Raw genomic sequence first — 20,473 nt, 5'->3', positions numbered from 1 at the left:
TGGATGGATGGATGCATGGATGGATGGATGGATGGATGACACAAAACCTCAATAATTTTTTAGACCAGTTGTTCTTACAGTGGTCACAAGCCCCTCATTTCCCTTGAGATGCTTTTAGGAGATACATGAGGTTAGAACCATTTGTGAAATTGTTATTATTCACAAATAACAGCATTTACCTGTCTCATGTTGATATTTACACTGATGTTGGAAAAACAATGGTAAGTTAAATTGTTGATGTCTTAGTATAAATCAAGTTCATGGCATCAACTAGCAATCATATTCTTCACTGCCATACAATCACATTAAAAAGAAAAAAAAGACTCAGAAGTATCATCACTGAGTTCGCAAAAATTGTTAATTTTTGGTGCTGAGTCAAGATTAACATTGTTGAGTTAATATTAAGATCTTGGGGCACCTGGCCGGCTCAGTTAGAGCATGTCTTGGGGGTTGTAAGTTCAAGCCTCATGTTGGATGTAGAGATTACTTAAAAATAAAATCTTTTAAAAAAGCTAACTACATCTCGACTCTTTAATATTCTGTGTGATGAAATGGGAGGTAAACACACAATAGTTCTACATACTATAATTTAGTAGTTGTCCTAGGGAAAAGCACTTGTTGCAAACAAAACTAGTCATTTTTTTCATGGAGAAAATATTTACTTGAAAGAACAACTGACAGATTAGTTATTCAGTCTTGAGTATTTGGCAAATATTTTCTCAAAAATGAACAATCCAAGTTTGTCACTTCAAGGAAAACAACTGACAATAACTGTTGCCAGTGACAGAATCTGAGCTTTTATAATGAAAAATTAGAATTTGACATGAACTTGAATCAATCATTGTGAGCCTGAGACAATTCCCAATGCTTAAGGACTTTTTTCTGATTATCAATGGTAATATTAGTAAATGTTATTTTTAATATAATAAAATGTGCCAACATTGAGAAGATCTGCACAACTTACAGAGTCATCATTTTCCAAATAACTAGTGCTGATGTTATAAAACCATGCATGAGTAAGGAACCTATTCAAATCGTAGGACAGACAGTGAAATTTAGTGTAACAGAATATGAAAATTCATTGATGTGGTTTCAGATTCCACATTACAGCTAACCTTTAAAGCAACTACCACTTACTGTTTCTCGGCCTTTTGGCTAATTACCCAAATTTGAGTATAGTATCAAAGAAGACTGTCCACAATTATGTGAAAACTCTATTAAGCTATTTCTTCCTTTTCTAATTACACGTCTATGTGAAGCCATATTTTCTTCAGATGCTTCAACTTAACATATTAACTACAGATTGAATACAAAAACAGGAGAATCCAGCTGTTTTCTATTAAGCCAAACATGAAGACATTTGCAAAAACATAAACCAATACCACTTTTTTCACTAAATATATTTTGGATAATATACTTCTCATAAAATATTTATGCCAAACATGTAATGGGTTTGTTATTTTATTTTATTTATTTATTTTGGTTTGTTGTTGTTGTTTTTTAAGATTTATTTATTTATTCATTCAGAGAGAGCAAGAGAGGTAGAGACACAGGGAGAGGGAGAAGCAGGCTCCATGCAGGAAGCCCGATGTGGGACTCAATCCCCGGTCTCCAGGATCACACCCCGGGCTACAGGCGGCGCTAAACCACTGTGCCACCAGGGCTGCCGGCTTGTTGTTATTTTAAAAGAATTAATATTTTGGGATGCCTGAGTGGCTCAGCGGTTGAACCATCTGTCTTTGGCACAGGGCGTGATCCTAGGGTCCTGGGATCCAGTTCCACATCGGGCTCCCTGTGGGGAGCCTGCTTCTCCCTCTGCCTATGTCTGCCACTCTCTCTGTGTCTCTCATGAATAAATAAAATCTTTAAAAAAATTTTTTTTAAAAATATTTTTAAAGTTTTCCAGGTTTATTTATTTATTTTTTTTAAGATGTGAGGTTTTTTTTTAAAGACTTTATTTAGGGACTCCTAGGTGGCTCAGTTGTTGAGCGTCTGTCTTCAGCTCAGGGTGTGATCCTGGGGTCCTGGGATCGACTCCCATATTGGGCTCCCTGCAGGGAGCCTGCTTATCCCGTCTCTGCCTCTCTCTGCATCTCTCATGAATAAATAATAAAATCTTTTTTATATATATTTTTATTTATTCATGAGAGATGCAGAGAGAGAGAGGTTTGGCGCCTGCCTTTGTCCCAGGGCGCGATCCTGGAGTCCCGGGATCGAGTCCCACGTCAGGCTCCCGGCATGGAGCCTGCTTCTCCCTCCTCCTGTGTCTCTGCCTCTCTCCCTCTCTCTGTCTATGATAAATAAATAAATAAATAAATCTTTAAAAAAAAATTTATTCATGAGAGATGCAGAGAGAGGCAGAGACATAGGGAGAGAAACAGGCTTCCTCTGGGGAGCCTGATGCCGACTCGATCCTGGGCCCCTGGGACCATGGGACCATGACCTGAGCCAAAGGCAGATGCTCAACGGCTGAGCCACCCAGGCATCCTTAAAGATGTATTTATATTTGTGAAAGAGAGCACAAGTCAGGGGAGCAGAGGGTGGAGAGGAGAGAATCTCAAGGAGACTCTCCACACAGCACAGAGTCCTGATACAGGACTTGATTTCACAACCCTAAGATCATGACCTGAGCTGAAACAAATAATTGGATGCTTTTTTTTTTTTTTAAGATTGTATTTATTTATTCATGAGAGACAGAGAGAGTCAGAGGCATAGGCAGAGAGAGAAGCAGGCTCCCTACTGGGAGCCTGATGCGGGACTCGATCCCAGGACCCCAGGATCACCACCTGAGCCAAAGGCAAATGCTCAACCGCTGAGCCACCCAGGCACCCCTTTCTAGGTTTAATTTTTTTAAAGATTTTATTTATTTATTCATGAGAGAGAGAGAGAGAGGCAGAGACACAGAGGGAGAAGCAGGCTCCCTGCAGGGACCCCGACATGGGACTTGACCCTGGGTCTCCAGGATCAGGCCCTGGGCTGAAGGCGTTAAACCGCTGAGCCACCCAGGCTGCACTCTAGGTTTAATTTTTAATGTAGCAAACATAACCTAGATTTTTTTTTTTAAGCCTTTAGGATCCTCAAGTTTTGAGAGTGTAAATGTCCTGAGATCAAAAGGTTTAAAAACCTGTGTCTCCAGATGTTTTAAGTGTTTGGCATATATGACATTGGGTGTAGAAATTACTTAAATAAATAAATAATTTAAAGGAAAAGAATTATAGACATTCAAGGAAGGTACACAAGAAGGTAGGATGTCACCTTGGTAGAGCCAATGGGCAGCTCCAGTAAATCCGTGGATTTACCATGATCTGGCTCTCCAGTCTTGGTGACTTAGAAATGACTTAAAAATGTGATTTAGATCTAAGGAATATTGGCATTAAACAAGGCTATATAAACTTAAATATTATTTTACTAAGAATTATGACTTCCAAGAAGACTGTGCCTTCTTGTTTAAAAAAATATAGGTTTTATTATTATCCACATATGCTGAGGCCATTTAAAACACATTTTGTACTCAGGGTTGCAAGAGGAGGCAGGCATCTCTCTTCACAGGGGGCCAGTGTGGGGAAGCACCAGGGGTTGGACTGAAGGACAAGGGAGTGAGGGGAAAACTTGGGGAAGATCCTTTATTATGGTTTCTGCAGGAAGGAATGGGTGAGGAAGAGTAAGCCAGTTTAGAATTGGCTAGTTTGAATAATTTCAGTGGTTTCTGGGGTGTGGAGCTGTCACTGGTTGTTTGGTACCTGACCCCTAGGGTGATGAGGACAGGGGGTCAGTGGCCCGGAGCTAGAGAGCCCTGTGAGAGCCCGATGAAGGAGATGGTTGGACTACAGACTCTGGGTTGGTTGGTTTGTATATGAAAGATGTACTCTGGGGCAAGTTGTTTTCTACCCCTACGAATTAGCTAATCCTGGGAGGGACAGTCCCTCAAGGATCCGCAAGACCCCAGGATATTAAAGCATTAGAAAATAAAGAAACATGATTAATACAGTTGTCATCACCCTGACAAGTTCATTCCTTCCTTTAGGCAAGCTATATGGGAATCAAGGTAGTAGGAGGCTACATAGTATTTAATCAGAATAAGGGTAGTTTTATCCTTTGAGATTTTAAAAGGTCCAGTTACTGAATAACTGATGGATGCATCTCTACCAAAGACCATGCCAGGCCGGTGTTCATCACTTTCCCTGGGCACTGTCAGCACTTGTCTTCCTCCCCAGAATTATTCTTGCTATGAATCAGTATTAGCTGTACTCTTTGGAAATCCTAGCCAAAAGTAACTAAGAAAGGTACCTGTAAAACTAATGAATGAAGTGTCATCATACCTCCTTTAAGTTAAAGTTTAATCATACTTTTACATTAGGTTAAAACATAACACATACATATCTGATTCCTATTGCAAACATCTGTGACTTATCACTGGGATTCCAGTGATATATTCCACTTAATGGAGTGACAAGTCCCATGGGATGGCTTTAGAGCCTAACTCAAGCAACCTTAGCCCCTAAAATGTTTTTAGGATTGATAGAAGACTAAAAGCTCTTCCAAATATGGCCAACAAAGTGTTAATCCTATTAAATATTTTTTACACATTGGGATGAGAATAGCAACAAAAGTTATTCTCTCAGTTTTCTGTTTACTCAAAGTGATATGTAGCATAATTTCTCTTGAAATTATATTGAAATATTTATCATTAGTATTTGAAATAAATGAAAATCAATGAAAATCAAAATAACATTTAAAACTTTTATTGATAGCATTTTGTTTACGAACTAATCTATTTACATACCCTTCCAAACTGTATCCTTACAACTTAGAGCCAAGCATTTTTCTCCCTACTAAAACTTGTGCAAAAGGTTTAGCTATATCAGGTACAATTCTAATTTCTGAATCAAGAAAATATTTCTAATGTAATTTACATTAATGTTCTTCAACATTAAATGGAAAACCTCCAATTATTTTTTTCAAATAAAGGCCACAGAAAATTAAATAATTACCATGTACATTATAACTTGTTTATATCAAATTACCAAGAAAAGCATCATGCCAATTGTTAGGATCTCCTCTACTAATAAAGGCAAAGAAATAAAGCTGTATATGACAGTCATCAAATAAATACACTCAGGTTTTGTATGATTTGACTTTATTCTTTGTTGTAAAACTGCTTAATTGAAATAAGGATTCTTTATATAAACACCACGTTTTGAAATCATATGGATAATATAGTCATTTTGTAATATTTCATGATGGTAGTGTGGTCTTCATTTATTTTGTTAGAAGTTATTCACAGGTCCTAAATACTAGATGATTGGAATATCACCCTAAGAAAATTATCCTTATTATGTAAATGTCTAATAATTATATGTTAGAAATTAAAAGATACTCTTTAATCTTGACCGAATATTTAGTGTATTTTGTAATTTTCTATTGGCTTTCTTAATTTTAGCTAACCTAAGAGAATCTAATAATCAATTTTTCTTTTCTAAAACGTAGCAAGCACATAGTTTCTATTTGTGATAAATCGCCACGGTTTTTGTTTTGGTTGTCTGTAGAAGGCAAGCATAATCTGATATAAGTAAAGAGGAATGCTTTTAAATTTCTGCTTTATCTTGTTATTGGGAACCTATGGATAGGCTTCAAAAAATAACAAATTAAAAGGTATGGAGAAAGAATTCTATGAGATAACATTAAAATTAAAATAAAACCAAGCAAGCAAAAACCAGCACACCAACACTTAGCATAGATTATTACTAGCTTGTAAAACTCTGATCTGTTATTTGATGTTGATTAAGCTGACAGCATGAATATTAGCTGCCTGGTGTACTATAATGGTTGGCGTTTTCAAATTTTAATTAGACTTCACCTACCTGCAGTCAACATTTTTAAGAATTAGTTCATCCTTTGCTTATACCTTAGTCTTAATAATCATAGAACTGTTTTGTGTGTGTGGTTTTTTTTAATGCTTTTGGCATCATGGAAAATTATAATCTTATTTATTGTTATGTTAAAAACATTTACTGACTTGAATGCAGTGTTTCCTAATAAAATATCTGGAAAACCTGAAAAAAAGTTTAAAGTCATTTCCAACATATGTGACCTTCTGGGTTTTTTCGCTGATTTTTGTTTAAATTAAAAACTTGGACCACATGAAGGTTGTTAAATTTTAGAGGTTTTGAGAAATATAGCTTTAATTTTGAGAGAATTTCCTTAGTAGAAACTATACATTATTTGTGTGTGCATAGTGCCTAGTACGATACACAATATATTTTGATACCTCTAACAACTATAGGTTAACCAATTACAAGATTTAAAGGGACGAACATTTGAGATTTCCTCTCTGGTCCTGTATTTCTCTGATTTAGACATTTGAACAAAATGTGCTTTCTAGCCAGCTTTACTAATTTTACTAAAAATTTACTAATTGCTTAATTTGTTCTGTTTGCAATGATTGTCTCCTTAACAACATTTTTTTACTTTTGAATTCTTTAGGGAACATAGGAACTGTTGGCATAAGCACTTTCTGACCACAAGAAAGGAGGCTGGAAATCTTGTTATTGACGCTGGTATCGGAGATGGGGGGGTGAGGGTTCACATGTAAGGGTGGTAGAAATCCTGGCCTGGGTGGTGTAGAATTGTGATCTAAAGGGAAAGCTCCTGACCCACGCCTTTCTAACAGTGCGTGATTTCTCCTGCTCAAGGGACCTGGTGAGATACTCTCCAGCAATTCTTTGGGCCCTGACAACAAGGAAGGAGATGGCGAGAGGATCTTCTTCTTTCCTAGAAGCGCTTTGCCATCTTCTAAAGTCGTAGGGGTAAGGCCAGCCGTGAGCTGGGAATCAGAGCTGTAGTGGTTTGCCCCTGAGTTTCTTTTCTGAACTATACTTCTTAAGGTGGAAACAAACATTGTCTGGTTTGAGTCTGGATCTGGGTCAGCAGGGATTTCAAGGCATTGCTGATTTCCTTCTGAAAAAAGTAACTGATGATTTATTTCATCATATGACATCTTTCTTGAGCTGGCCTGATCAAAGGCTCTCAGCAAATATGCAGTGTCTTTAATATCAATACTTTGGTGCCTAGTGATGAATCGCTTGGAGAGCACCAGCCCATTGGTTTTGTAGGATAATTCTTCCTCTGGAGTAATATCCTGGAGCTCCTCTTGCAAAGAGGCCACTCTGTTTTGGTGCATTAGTAAGGGGGGACTCTTGATCCAGGTTGGAGCCTGGGGTAGTTTGGCCCCATTAGAGGCCATAGCAGGCTTCCTCATAGGGGAGCCTGGGTCCTGTGTATCATCACTCTTTCCTGAGGGCTCCAAACCTTTAAGGCCAAAAAGTGTCTTTTCAGTTTCAGAAGAATGTGAAAATGGCAATGAAGCTGTTTTTATGTCTATTCCTGAAGGAGTGGCACAGGAGGCTGAGGAGTGACACCCATCTGTATCTACAGGAGGCATATTTAAGTACTGTTTGGTAGTGTGCCGACCACATGGTGATTTCGCTGTCGTTATGATAATGACCTCTTTTCCTTTTGCCTTGCAAGCACTAAGCAGAACTTTCAGGGTTTCTCTATCCTCTGAATTTATAGCATAAACAAGGGCCGAAGAACTAGAATGGTCTTGCAAGCTGAGATCAGCCCCACTGTTTAGGAGCAAGGAAACAACTTCAGGACCAGCTTTTTCTAGGCAAGCGTGCATCAAAGCAGTTTTCCCAGATTTGTCCTGTATGTTGGGGTCAGCATTGTTTTCTAACAGGTATTTAACCATTTTGACTTTACTGACACTCTGGTGATCAACATGTTTGGTCTTACAAGCGATCATTAAAGGTGTTTCCCCACGGTCATTGCTCTCGTTAATGTAGGCACCACCTTCTAGCAAGAGTCTTGTGAGGCGAAGCCGGCTCTGATGAACTGCTTTGATCAGGGAATTTCCCTCACTTGAAATTTCTAGACCTTCATCCATCTTCAAAAGTCAGAATCAACACCTGATTATCAGAGAATATGAAGAACAAAAGATTAGCGAGAATCCCAATTTGTATTCATGTTATCATTCATAATTTCTGAAATATGTATGGATAGAGTCACAGAATATAAATGAGATTATATCATTAATAAATTTAGAACAAAATAGTGAATTGCAAAGTAAAAGAAATTCTAGAATAGTAAGAGCCTTTAGGGAATCACAGACTAAAATTTACTTTCAAAGTCTAAATTGAATATTTATGATACAATACCAGCCTAGTGCTTTCCTAAATTCCACATTAATTAAACAACAATCCACTTTCTACTTGTGAAAAATACTTTTAAAATGACACTAAAATGTAGATTTAAGCAAAAATTCTAAAAATCTGTGTAATTGCAACTGAATCAATTAAAAGTATAGCATATTTATGGCAGATTAATCTAAAAAACTTCTTACTGTTAAATTACTTAAATGAGCTCTTGAGTTAAGTAATACAACTATTATCTAGATTTTCAATTTGAAGAACATTTCTATGTTTCTTTTAAAGGATAAAAAATCACTTGAACTACAAGGCATTAAAATACCTGACACAGTGTGTGGAACTCATACTGAGAGGGGAATGGTGAGCCTGTAATTATGCATTTTCCTTGATTTCAGTATTTAAATCACACACTAGATTATGGATAGGGATAGCCACATACTGTCGGGTTAAATTTTAACAGCAGTACATTTGCTCTGAAAAAGGAGTTTTTGAGCCTAAAAATGTAAATAAGGACATGTAGCCTTTGTAGACATTTTATTTTTTATTATTAAAACTAAAAATTATTTACGTTTAATTTATTTAAGTAATTTAGATTCAAATTCCTTCAAAAGATAATTCCGTTAGTTGATAAGAATTATGTCTCTAGGTGTGCTTGGCTGCCTCAGTCAGTAGAGTACACGACTTTTGATCCTGGGCACATGAGTTTGAGATCTCGTGTCCCTCTATCCCCACTTTGGGTGTACAGCTTATAAAAAAAAAAAAAGAAAGAAAAAAATTATGTCTTTATCTAGAGCTGAGGAAATGTTTGTCTTTGAATAGTCCTTAGAGCTGGGGAGAAAAATCAAATGGAGTTTATATAATATTTAAACCTATTCTATTTAATGAGGTAGGTTTTAGAAATCAAGAAGTATTATTTATTCTTCTTATTTACTTTTTTTTAAAGATTTATTTATTCATGAGAGAGACAGAGAGAGAGAGAAAAAGAGAGAGAGAGACAGGCAGAGGGAGAAGCAGGCTCCATGCAGAGAGTCCGACGTGAGACTCGATCCCGGGTCTCCAGGATCACGCCCTGGGCTGCAGGCAGCGCTAAACTGCTGAGCCCCCCGGGCTGCACTACTTTTAAATTAACAATATGGGACATGAATTTTTTAGTAGATAATAAATATAGGGTAGCCCCTGTGGCCCAGCGTTTTGGCACCACCTTCGGCCTGGGGTGTGATCCTGGAGATCTGGGATCGAGTCCCATGTCGGGCTCCCTGCATGGAGACTGCTTCTCCCTCTGCCTGTGTCTCTGCCTCTCTCTCTCTCTCTCTCTCTCTCTCTCTCTCTGTCATGAATAAATAAATAAAACCTTAAAAAAAAAAAAGATAAATATAACAACCTTTTAATGGTCAGGAGATAAAAGGAACAGAAAATGAAGGGGGGAGAAAGAAAGACATGCACACAAAACATAGAATCTGAGTATTAAACAGCTGTAAGCTCTTACTACATCCCAAGCACTGGGCTACCAAGGCACGTGCCCCAGCCCTGAAGAGCTTGCTCAGTTGTTGGAAAGAGATGCCACTCAAGCAGTGGTTATGAGCGTACAGGCGGTGGTGGTGCCAGGGCTGAGGGCCTCCCGGGGCCAGCCCTGTGAGTGGGTCTTCAAGACCACCCAAGACTTTGGTAGGCGTTCCCGGTGCAAAACCTACCTAGATGCCTGTAATAGCAGTTATTTATCATGAATCCGGCTCTCTTTATGCCGATGTAACCAAACTTTAGAAAAGGATATAGCAGATGGTTTGGTTAGGGTAAATATGACAGAAGACACACCTGCAATGTTGTCTCTTTCTGAAAAATCCCTTGAAACTAAAGGTTTTCTTTTCTTTTTTTTTTTTTAAGATTTTATTTTTAAGTAATCTCTACACCCAACATGGGGGGCTCCAACTCACAACCCCGAGATCAAGAATCACAGTGTCCACTGATGAGCCAGCCAGGCGGCACCCCCAGAATTTCGTAAGAGATATACATTCACGGGATGCCCGGGTGGCTCAGCAGTTGAGCGTCTGCCTTCAGCTCAGGGTGTGATCCCACGGTCCTGGGATCGAGTCCCATGTCAGGCTCTCTGCATGGAGCCTGCTTCTCCATCTGCCTGTGTTTCTGCTTCTCTCTCTCTCTCATGAATAAATAATAAACTCTTAAAAAAAAGAGAGAGATATATACATTCACAAGGTTAGCAGGAACATGAGACAACTGCAACATTCTGGAAGCCAGAAAGCCGATGCACCAGTGGTGACTAAGTCAGCCAACCTGAGAAGGCTCAGGTCATTCATTACAAAGCTGAGACCTAAGGCCACGTGCACCGCAGAATCCTCGAAGAGTCAGTAGCGGCAGGAAGTTCTAGAACTGGGCAGGTGGTGCAGAGTACAGCTAATACAATGAGGACTAGGTGAAAAGCTGTCAGGAGAAGCTGTTAGATCCCGAGGTCCTTGCCAGCCAAAGTGTGATCTACCGTGGACTACCAGCAGCACGACCATCACCTCAAAGCACCACCTACTGAATCAGAGCCTACATTTTAATTAGATCCTCAGGTGATTTATACGTGCATTAAAACATGAGAAGCACTGCCTCAGGTCATTCCTTCACTCCAAGCCACTGGGAGATAGGATATTACCCCTCCTACTTGAGATGTCCAGACCTTTATTCTCCAGAAATGGTGAAACAGAGGCTCTTAGGGGCGCCTGGGTGGCTCAGCAGTTGAGCGCCTGCCTTTGGCCCAGGGCGTGATCCTAGAGTCCCTGGATGGAGCCCCACAGCGGGCTCCCTGGAGAGAGCCTGCTTCTCCCTCTGCGTCTCTCATGAATAAATAAATAAAATCTTGAAAGAAAGAAAGAAAAGAAGAAAGAAGAAAGAAAGAAAGAAAGAAAGAAAGAAAGAAAGAAAGAAAGAAAGAAAGAAAGAAAGAAAGAAAGAAAAAAAAAAGAAAAGAAAGAAACAAACAGAGGCTCTCTGGATTGGAAGACACCTGACATATCTGAGGATAAGAAAATGGGGAATAAGTGATCGAATGCTTACTGATCACTGAATGAAGAGACTCACAGCCTTCTCTCCAACTCAACTTCAAGAAGGCTGGCAGCTGTACCCTTATAATGGAGCAGAACACTGCTATACACTTCCCTCCAGAATCTGACCTGCTTAAAAGAAAATACCTAAGAGTATTAACCACAGGGATTCCCTAACATGACACCCGGATCATCAAACAGTGAAGTTAAGGATTACAAGCCTCACCCGTGTGTTCAAGGCTTCTCATCAGCTTTTTAATCCAAGTCTTTTAACCATGAACAGATCATCAAAATAAAAAATAAAAACAAAAGTCTCTTTACATTAAAGATAGAGACCAGATATGTGTATACACACACACACACACACACACACACACTATGGAATATTTACTCTGCCTTTAAAGGATCAACGCCTACCATATACATTGACGTGGATGGAACTGGAGGGTACTATGCTGAGTGAAAAAAGCCTATCAGAGAAAGACAATTACGTGGTTTCACTCATATAGAAGAAATAGTGAAAGGGGCTATAAGGGAAAGGAGGAAAACTGGGGAAAAAATCAAAGAGGAAGACAAACCAGACAAACCATGAGAGACTCCTAACTCTGGGAAACAAGGGTTACAGAAGGTGAGGAGTGGAGGGAGTTGGGGTGACTGGGTGATGGGCACTGAGGAGGGCACTGGATGGGATGAGCACTGGCTGTTATACTATATGTTGGCAAATTGAATTTAAATAAAATTAAAAAGATAGAGACCAGAACACATAGAAAAAAAGAAACTTGGAGGAGACAGATATTAGGAAGATGAAAACTTCAAAAGCTCATTATCTTCAGAGATAAGATCTTGTAATGATGAAACAAAAATAAGACTATGAAAAAGGACAGCCCGGGTGGCTCAGTGGTTGAGCATCTGCCTTCAGCCCAGGGTCTGATCCTAGAGTCCCGGGATGGAGTCTCATGTTGGGCTCCCTGCACGGAGCCTGCTTCTCTCTCTGCTGGTGTCTCTGCCTCTCTCTCTGTGTCTCTCATGAATAAATAAATAAAATATATTTTTTAAAAATCTGAAGGAGAAATGACTCCCAGCTTAGAATTCTACATCTAGCCAAACCATCAGTCAAGAACCTGAAATACTCTCTCTTTTTTTTTTAAGATTTTATTTATTTGTTCATGAGAGAGAGAGAGAGAGAGGCAAAGATACAGGCAGAGGGAGAAGCAGGCTCCATGCAGGGAGCCCGACGCAGGATTTGATCCCAGGACTCCAGGATCACGCCCTGGGCCAAAGGCAGGCGCTAAACCGCTGAGCCACCCAGGGATCTCTAAAATACTCTTCAGAATTTACTAAAGGATATAATCTACCAAGATGAAATGGTAGAACAAGAAAGAGGAAATCTTTTTTTTTTTAATTTTTATTTTTTTAAAGATTTTATGTATTTACTCATGAGAGACACACAGGCTCAATCCTGGGACCCCAGGATCACACCCTGGGCCGAAGGTAGGTGTTGAACCACTGAGCCACCCAGGATCCCAGAAAGAGGAAATAAGATAACAGAGGCTGGAGATCATCTTAGAGGAGAAATACAAAATACGCCCAGGAAGATGGTAAAGGGCAAGGAAAATGGATGTGAACAGAACATCATCTCAGAGGTCAAACTGTCATTTTACCGTCTTGTCAACTGAGAGCCAGGTGAGCCTGCCCCCGGGTCTTCTCTCTCCTTTGCCTGGTCCTGACCATGTCTCTGCTCCCTTCTCTACACTATGCTTTCTGGGGCAGCCAGTGCCACTTATTGTATCTGGGCTCCATCGTTCTGCTTTGACCTGCTGCGAGGCCTGGGGATTAGTCTCGGTGAGCTTTGGAAGAGAAAGACTGCACCTTTATTCCCCCTGCATAGCCAGAACCTGGGCTATGCTGCGACACTGCCAGAAGCTGGTCATGCTGAGCCCCATGTTTCCCAGGACTTCCTCACTCAGAAGGGTCTCTTAAAAATGCTGGGCCAAATTCAGGTCCAGAGATTGTTAAACTCACCTTCTCCTGAGAGCTTTAGTCATATATTGGCAATGCAGACCTTTACTTATTCAATTAATTTTGTACTTGCTACTCAGTTTTCCAAAAATAAACAGTTTACTTTAGGATCATATACAAGTGGGAAACTTAAAAAAAAAAAAAAAAGGAATAATTAACACAGAAGTCAAGAGAAAGTTATTTTTTGGTGGGGGTAGTTCAGCAACACACAGTGGCTTTTATTCTAAGGTTCAGGTAATATTCTTTTTTCTTTTTTTTTTTTTTAAGATTTTATTTATTTATTCATGAGAGACACAGGCAGAGGGAGAAGCAGGCTCCATGCAGCGAGCCCAATGTGGGACCCGATCCCAGGACCCCAGGATCACGCCCTGAGCCGAAGGCAGATGCTCAACCGCTGAGCCAGCCAGGCATCCCGGTAATATTCTTTATCTAATCTGGATGGTGTGTATACATTTGTCCATTTTATTATTATTATTTAAAAGAACATGTTTCACATACTCTTCTGTAGGATAGCACTCATCTAATTTTTTGGTAAAATAGAATATAGAAAAGAGCATAGCATTTAGGTTAAGATATGTACCATAATTAAAATTTAAAAGAGCCACGTTAGTTTGTAACTTTTTACATCATTCAGTTTTGTGGTATTATCAATAGTATTGATGCGTAGACTTCCAAGGAGTTCCAACTAGCAAGCTCCTGAAAGGCAGTATTCAGAAGAATATACTTACTCATTCTCTTTTAGCATCACTCATGATGTCAAGCAAAGATCAACTATTCAGTAGATACATACATAAATACAATGAGAGTGAATGCTGCGTTTTTTGTTCCCCGGTGCAACTTTCTATAAAAGCTATTCCAAAGCCAGGCATACCTGCAATTTGAGGCCTTAGGAATTTAGGATTGGTTGACAGCTTGGGTCCCAACAGAAGTCTATTCTGAATGCAAAGCATCTGAAAAGAGCTTGCAGAAGAAATCTTCTAGCATTTTTCATATACTAATGTGCTTAATAAAGCAAAGAGATGTAGAGAAATTAGCTGGAACATAATCAAATAGAGAAACCATTTAGTAACCACAGTTGGAGAAGAGATGCAGTATCAATCATGTAAACCACCTTTGGCCAAAAGTGGCATTTGAGAAACATATTCAAATGAGGACAAGTTGCCCCATAGCAGATCTCAGGGAGCATGATCCAAAGCCCCGGGGATCACGACCTGAGCCGAAGGCAGACGCCTAACTGACTGAGCCACCCAGGCACACTGCCCCCGCCCCACCCCTGCCATCTTCTTGTTGTATTTTTTAAGTCTTATAAGAATCTTTTGGAAAGACATTCAAATCTTTTCGCCTACCCTCATGTAAAGACTTTCTCCACAACACTAAACCTGGACACTTTCTGTCATAACTTTCTCTCACCAAGGTTAGCATCAGAAGGTTCTGGGAAAAGAAGGGGAGCTGGCAATGTACTGCCAGTGTGACTGCTTGAGAGGGGCAGTGGCCCCACTGTGGTCCTACGGAAAGGGAGGGTGCTGTGGCCTCCAGGGCTCTCTGCAGACGCTGGGCAATGGCACCACCAGCCGTCGGCAACTAGTGACTCTCTGTCTCATGGATGTAGGCATACCCCCTCTAGAGCTGTCTAGAAGACACCAGCCACAACAAAGCCTTACTCTTTGTTCATTTCACAGACTTCTAAAGCCCCTTGCGTTACTCAGTTTTTAAACTGTTCACATTTAATAGAACAATTCTAAAACTGTTTAAAATTAAAGTTCACAGAGAAAAAAGCTGTCAGATACTTTATCGTCCACATGTATAGATTTGGTTTCCTAGTGTCTCACATTCAGAACCTTATTGGAACAATCTCCTTGTCTTTGTCTTTAACTCTCTTTCAGTTCTTTTATCATAGTCCTCCATTTTCACATCAAAAATGGTGAAAATCAAGTTCAATTTCTCTACCTGTGATGAAGATCATTTCTCTAGCCTGCAATTGTCCTTGTTCAGAAATGTTCTTGGTTCTTGTCTCTTCCTTGAAATATCCTCACCAAGCACCCACTGCCGATAATGTATGAACATTCAGTCAGGCCCTTTGTTACAATATAGCATGTAAGTAATCCCCACATGCAGTTATATCTTTCAAATAGGTAAGTTAATTCAACTGGAGAAAGTTCTAGTCAGAAGACCCATATTTCCATCCTGATTCCCCTACTTACTAGCTGTATACCATAGTCAAAGCTCTTATTAGCCTCTCAGTCTTGAGTTTTTCCTCTGTAGCATGACAAGGATCTGACCTTCATTCAAGGTGGGAGGGGGTAGGGCGAGGCAATGAAATCAGACATCTAGAAAAAGACTTTCCTATTGTTCCTTACTACTTGTTGTAATTTTTTTAGGATTTTATTTATTTATTCATGAGAGAGAGAGAGAGAGGGGGGCAGAGACACAAGCAGAGGGAGAAGCAGGCTCCACGCAGGGAGCCCGACGTGGGACTAGATCCCAGGACTCCAGGATCAGGCCCTGGGCTGAAGGCAGGTGCCAAACTGCTGAGCCACCCCGGCTGCCCTCATTGTATTCTCTTTAAAAATTTTATCTCAGAATTTAGTCTTATTTTGATCATGTTTCTAATTCAGTCTATTTAAATAACAGATAAAATATTTAAAATGTAGTTTTTTTTAAAAGATCTATAAACCATGTTTTATAAATATAAATGGAATCTATTAAGTGAATATAGAAAAAATAGCCTTAAATGTGTTTTCCTTATAATTTCCAAATACAATAATCTCAGCATATTATAAGATGAATTATTAAGCAGCTGGACAAACTGCTTTTTATTTTGAAATCAGAATGTCTTTAACATTACTATGATTCATCACGGCATATTTACTATGCTCTTTTAGTGCCTCTCTCTACTCCCATCTAAGATCTCACTGAAATTAATTTAGTTATTTAAAAATCTTTAAAAAACATATATTCTGAAGAACAAAAACTTGGAGGAGAGATGTATTATCAGAGGAGCAACTTCAGACAAGCTCTGGAAACAGTAGAGATGGTGGCGTGGTAAACTGCCTTCCCGCAGCAGAGGCTGCACCGCAAGTCCCCAGCAGGTGGCCCCTTGACAAGGGAACCAGTTCACCCCCAGGAAGGTTGGTACTAGGAGGCCCTGATGACACAGAGAGTGGTAATGAGGCACAGTGCTGGAAATGAGGATGGCTCAAAGCCTGTGGACAAAGCACCTGGACCCCCAGGCGCTTTTCCCCACCCCAAGTAGATGACCACTATCCTAGGCCAGAAAGCAAGATTTATTCTCTAAACAGATTGATCAGAAAGGCTGAAAATAGGGGATAAAGTGAGAGTTTACAGGCTGAATGTGGAATTCCAGATCTCTGCCCTGGTAGTGGGAGGCCAGAAGCCAGGCAAAAGCAGCAAAACAGCACTGGCTCTCAGAATTATGAGCCCTATTAAAAATCTCTGTTGATAAATGAAGCAATTCAAATAACTACATTCGCCCCTCTAGCTAGACACCTACTCTAAATGGAAATAGAAAGTTACCTGAAAATGTTACTCAAAATTTCTTTCTTTTCTTTTCTTTCTTTTTTTTTTTTTTTCAAAATTTCATACTTAATGGATTTTCACTCCCTGGATGAGGTTTTCTTTCTTCTTCTTTTTTTTTTTTTTTTTGTCAGCCAGCTGTCAGCTCCTACTGAAGGAAATCAAAGCTAGTCAGTTACATAAATACCAATACTTTGTTCCACACATCACTCCCATTGGGAGTCTAGTTGTTTGTTTGTTTGTTTGTTTGTTTGTTTTCAATTCCTTGTTAAGATATCCCTATAGGGCCGCCTGGGTGGCTCAGCAGTTCAGCGCTGCCTCCAGCCCAGGGCATGATCCTGGAGTCCTGGGATCGAGTCCCACATCGGGCTCCCGATGAAGAGAGCATGGAGCCTGCTTCTCCCTCTGCCTGTGTCTCTGCCCCTCTCTTTCTCTGTCTCTCATAAATAAATAAAATCTAAAAAAAAAAAAAAAAAAAGATATCCCTATAGTGTTTGGTTAATTACATTTCAGTGATTATGAGTAAAAGTGTCTGGAGTGGATCCCACGCACCGCAGTCCCGTGTGTACAGGCCAAGGCTTGCCCTGCAAGGATGCTGGGGTTGAAAGGGCTGCAGCATCACCCAGTCCAGCCCTCCCCTACCCCACCCGGTCCATGCAGGACCCATGAGGCGGCCGAGAAGAAAGGGTGGAGCACTCCCAGTCACTCCTCTTACTTGCCTGCTCACCAGGACTTAATTAGATCTTCCTGTGTCCTTTCTCTTAATTTTTCCTTGCTTCTTGGATACCAGCTTCCCACAGAGTAGGATTGTGATTTGAGTACCTGATTTGAGTGGCATCAGCCACGGTAGTGCTACATGGGCTGAGGTATTTTAAAAGCCATCTTGGAGATGACAGGCTTGGCCTTCCCTGTGGCTCTTTCAAGCACCTCGTTTTCCTTGCATCCAGAGAGAAACGTTATTTTCCTTTGAGATTCTTACTCCAGCTGCAAATCGGATTGGCCCTGTGTGTCAGAGACAGGGGCTCCATCTCTTCCCAAGTTACCAGCCCTGGGGAAGCTGATCCTCTGGGATTCAGTTATCTCTGAAGTGATCCTCTGGGATTCACTCATCCTAAAGTGGGGGTAATAGCCACAGATGACTGAGAATTCCAAAAGATCCTAACATACCTGCTATTTGGGAAGTAAAGACATGTCAGTTTCTCAACATGCATCACTAAATACGGATTCTGGACTGATGGGGTCTGACAATGGGAGGCCAACGTGCCCACATCAATGGGTTTTCCAACTTCTGTAGGAATAATCACACGGAGAACTTACTAAAAATAAGATTTCAGGGGCATCTGGGTGGCTCAGAGGTTCCACTTCTGAGAAGCATCTGCCTTTGGTTCAGGGCGTGACCCCGGGGGGTCCCGGGGTTGAGTCCTGCATCTGGCTCCCTGCATGGAGCCTGCTTCTCCCTCTGCTGGGTCCCTCATGAATAAATAAATAAAATCTTTTAAAAAATAAATAAAAGTAAGAGTTCAGCCTCCGCTCCCACATATTCAATAGGGGATGCTTCCTATGCAGACTTGGAGAAAATACGTGCCCAACTGTGCCTTCCTCATTCGCGTCCCACTTCGTGTCCGGTCACCCCACCTGTCTCAGGCTCCTGCCGCGCTGTCTGCAGCGTCACTCCCAGGTGTGTGGTGCTCCCCGGCCTCGGCCTCGGGGCAAGGGCAGCGGCGACGCCGTGGCCTCCGTGGCCCGGAGAGGGGTTAGGGGCGCTGGCCGGGGCCTGGCCAGGCCGCAGCAGTCCTGGGGCGAGGGCGGCCAGGACCGGGCCAGCGAGGCGCGCCCGCCTGCCAGGGGCCGAGCAGGGCGTCCTGCCGCCGAGGGGCAAAGCGCGGACGCACCGGGCATCCGGGACCGTCCCGGGAAACTGAGGACTTGCGGGGAAAGCGGAAAGCGCGCTCCTCGGCCGCGGCTTGTTCGGTGTCTCGCAGCCGCGCGACGGCAGGAAGGAGGCGCTGGCGAGGTCGCCGTGGCCCCCGAGGCGGGGCCCGAGCCCTCCCGCCCGTCCCCGCGCCCCCGCGCAGCCCCCGCCCCGTACCTGCGGGCGTCGGACCTCCGCGCCGCTGCGATCCCGGCCGCGTCCCCGGGCGCCGCCTCCCGGCGCGGCTGCGTTCCTCGGCGCCCCCGGACCGAGCCCTGGGCGCTGCCGGGCAAGGGCGCGGGAAGGTGAGCGGGGCGCCGCGGGGCGGGGCGGGCCGGGGCGGGGCGGGGGCGCGCTCCCCGGGCTTGGCCGACCGGCCGCGGCGGTCACCGTCCCGGGGGGCCGCGCCCGAGGGCAGCGGCGGGCGCCGGGGGCAGGGGCAGGCGCGCCTCGGACCCCGAGCCTCCGCGAGGGGCCGCGGCTCCCGGCGCCAGGGCTGTGCGCGCCCCGGGGCGCGGGGACCCGGCTGCCTGCCCGGGGGGGGGGCACCCGCGGAGCCCGGATCACGCCCCCCCGCAGCCCGATCGCGCCCCCCCACTCGCGGAGCCCGGATCGCGCAGCCCGGATCGCGCCCCCCCACTCGCGGAGCCCGGATCGCGTCCCCCCACTCGCGCAGCCCGGATCGCGCCCCCCCACTCGCGGAGCCCGGATCGCGCAGCCCGGATCGCGCCCCCCCCACTCGCGGAGCCCGGATCGCGTCCCCCCACTCGCGCAGCCCGGATCGCGCCCCCCCACTCGCGGAGCCCGGATCGCGCCCCCCCCCGCAGCCCGGACGGTCTCCCCCCGCCCCCCGCGCCCCAGGCACCTGCCGAGCCGCTCGCTCCCGCGGCCTCGCGCGCGCCGCTGCCGCCTGCCCGAAGCCCCCCGCGGGCGCAGGCCGGAGCCGCCGCAGAAGGCGAGCCGAGAGCGGGCGGGGACGCGGCGGGCACGAGCGGAGGCTCCGGGGCGAGCCCCCCCCCCCCCCCGCCCTGAGCCCGGCCGCGCTGCAGTCGGCGCGGGGCCCGTCCGAGCCCCGGCGCCCCCCGAGCCCGCAGGGTCCCCCGCGGGCGGCGTGTCCGTGTGTCCGTCCCCCACGCGCCCCCTCCCGCTGCCCGCGCTCCGACCGCTGCAGGTGCGGGCGCTGGTTCCGCAGCCGTTCCCGGTTTTGTTTTTATGAGTTTATGACTTTATCACACTGTTATTACAATATTGACATAACACTTGCGCAAGACTTAACACAACGTGTGCTTGGGTGCTCAGGGTGCTGCAGCGGTTCCGACGCCGCCTTTAGCAGGGACCGGCTGGTGCAGGAAGGACCAGGGCCACGTCTGTTGATCAGTGAACGTCAATCAAAATTACTTTGGAGTCCTCAGCGGGGGGGAGTAAACTTAGCTCTGGGCAGGCAGCCTTCTTTTTATTTTTTCTAATTTTATCTATTTATTCATGAGAGACACGGAGAGAGAGGCAGAGACACAGGCAGAGGGAGAAACAGGCTCCACGCAGGGCGGCGCCGAGGCGCTGAGCCACCCCTGCATCCCCAGGCAGGCTTCTTTTATTTAGGAAAATAAGCCGCTGAAATGGGCCCTTTAGTAGAAATAATGTAAAGCAAGTTCACGGGACCTCTTAACCGAGAGTTGGGCTCTAGTTGGAAGCTTGGATCTGGGTCACCCTCTACCCCCACCCACTTGTGAGGGGAGATTGGACAGTCCCAAGGAGGCAAA

The 20,473-nt window shown here is 43.6% G+C and overlaps 1 protein-coding gene across 7 annotated transcripts; it reads right to left on the bottom strand.

The window, feature by feature from the left end:
• Positions 1-4,951: 4,951 nt before the first annotated feature.
• On the bottom strand, positions 4,952-19,831 carry ANKRD34B (ankyrin repeat domain 34B). 7 transcript variants are annotated; one of them, XM_041753475.1, is made up of 4 exons: positions 16,802-16,824; positions 15,215-15,310; positions 14,139-14,301; positions 4,952-7,967 (listed from the first exon to the last, which is right to left on the bottom strand). In XM_041753475.1, the coding sequence occupies exon 4, from the start codon at positions 7,943-7,945 to the stop codon at positions 6,401-6,403; it is 1,545 nt and encodes a 514-aa protein (XP_041609409.1). In that variant the 5' UTR covers positions 7,946-7,967; positions 14,139-14,301; positions 15,215-15,310; positions 16,802-16,824; the 3' UTR covers positions 4,952-6,400. The 7 variants fall into 7 exon arrangements, with proteins under 7 accessions (XP_041609409.1, XP_041609416.1, XP_041609411.1 ...); XM_041753482.1 differs by lacking the exons at positions 14,139-14,301; positions 15,215-15,310; positions 16,802-16,824 and adding exons at positions 18,891-18,995; positions 19,579-19,831; XM_041753477.1 differs by lacking the exon at positions 15,215-15,310 and having other exon boundaries at positions 16,802-16,851.
• Positions 19,832-20,473: the final 642 nt, after the last annotated feature.

Source organism: Vulpes lagopus, chromosome 4 (assembly GCF_018345385.1).
Source record: "Vulpes lagopus strain Blue_001 chromosome 4, ASM1834538v1, whole genome shotgun sequence".
NCBI lineage: Eukaryota > Metazoa > Chordata > Mammalia > Carnivora > Canidae > Vulpes > Vulpes lagopus.
This window is presented reverse-complemented; position numbering and strand designations above follow the sequence as displayed.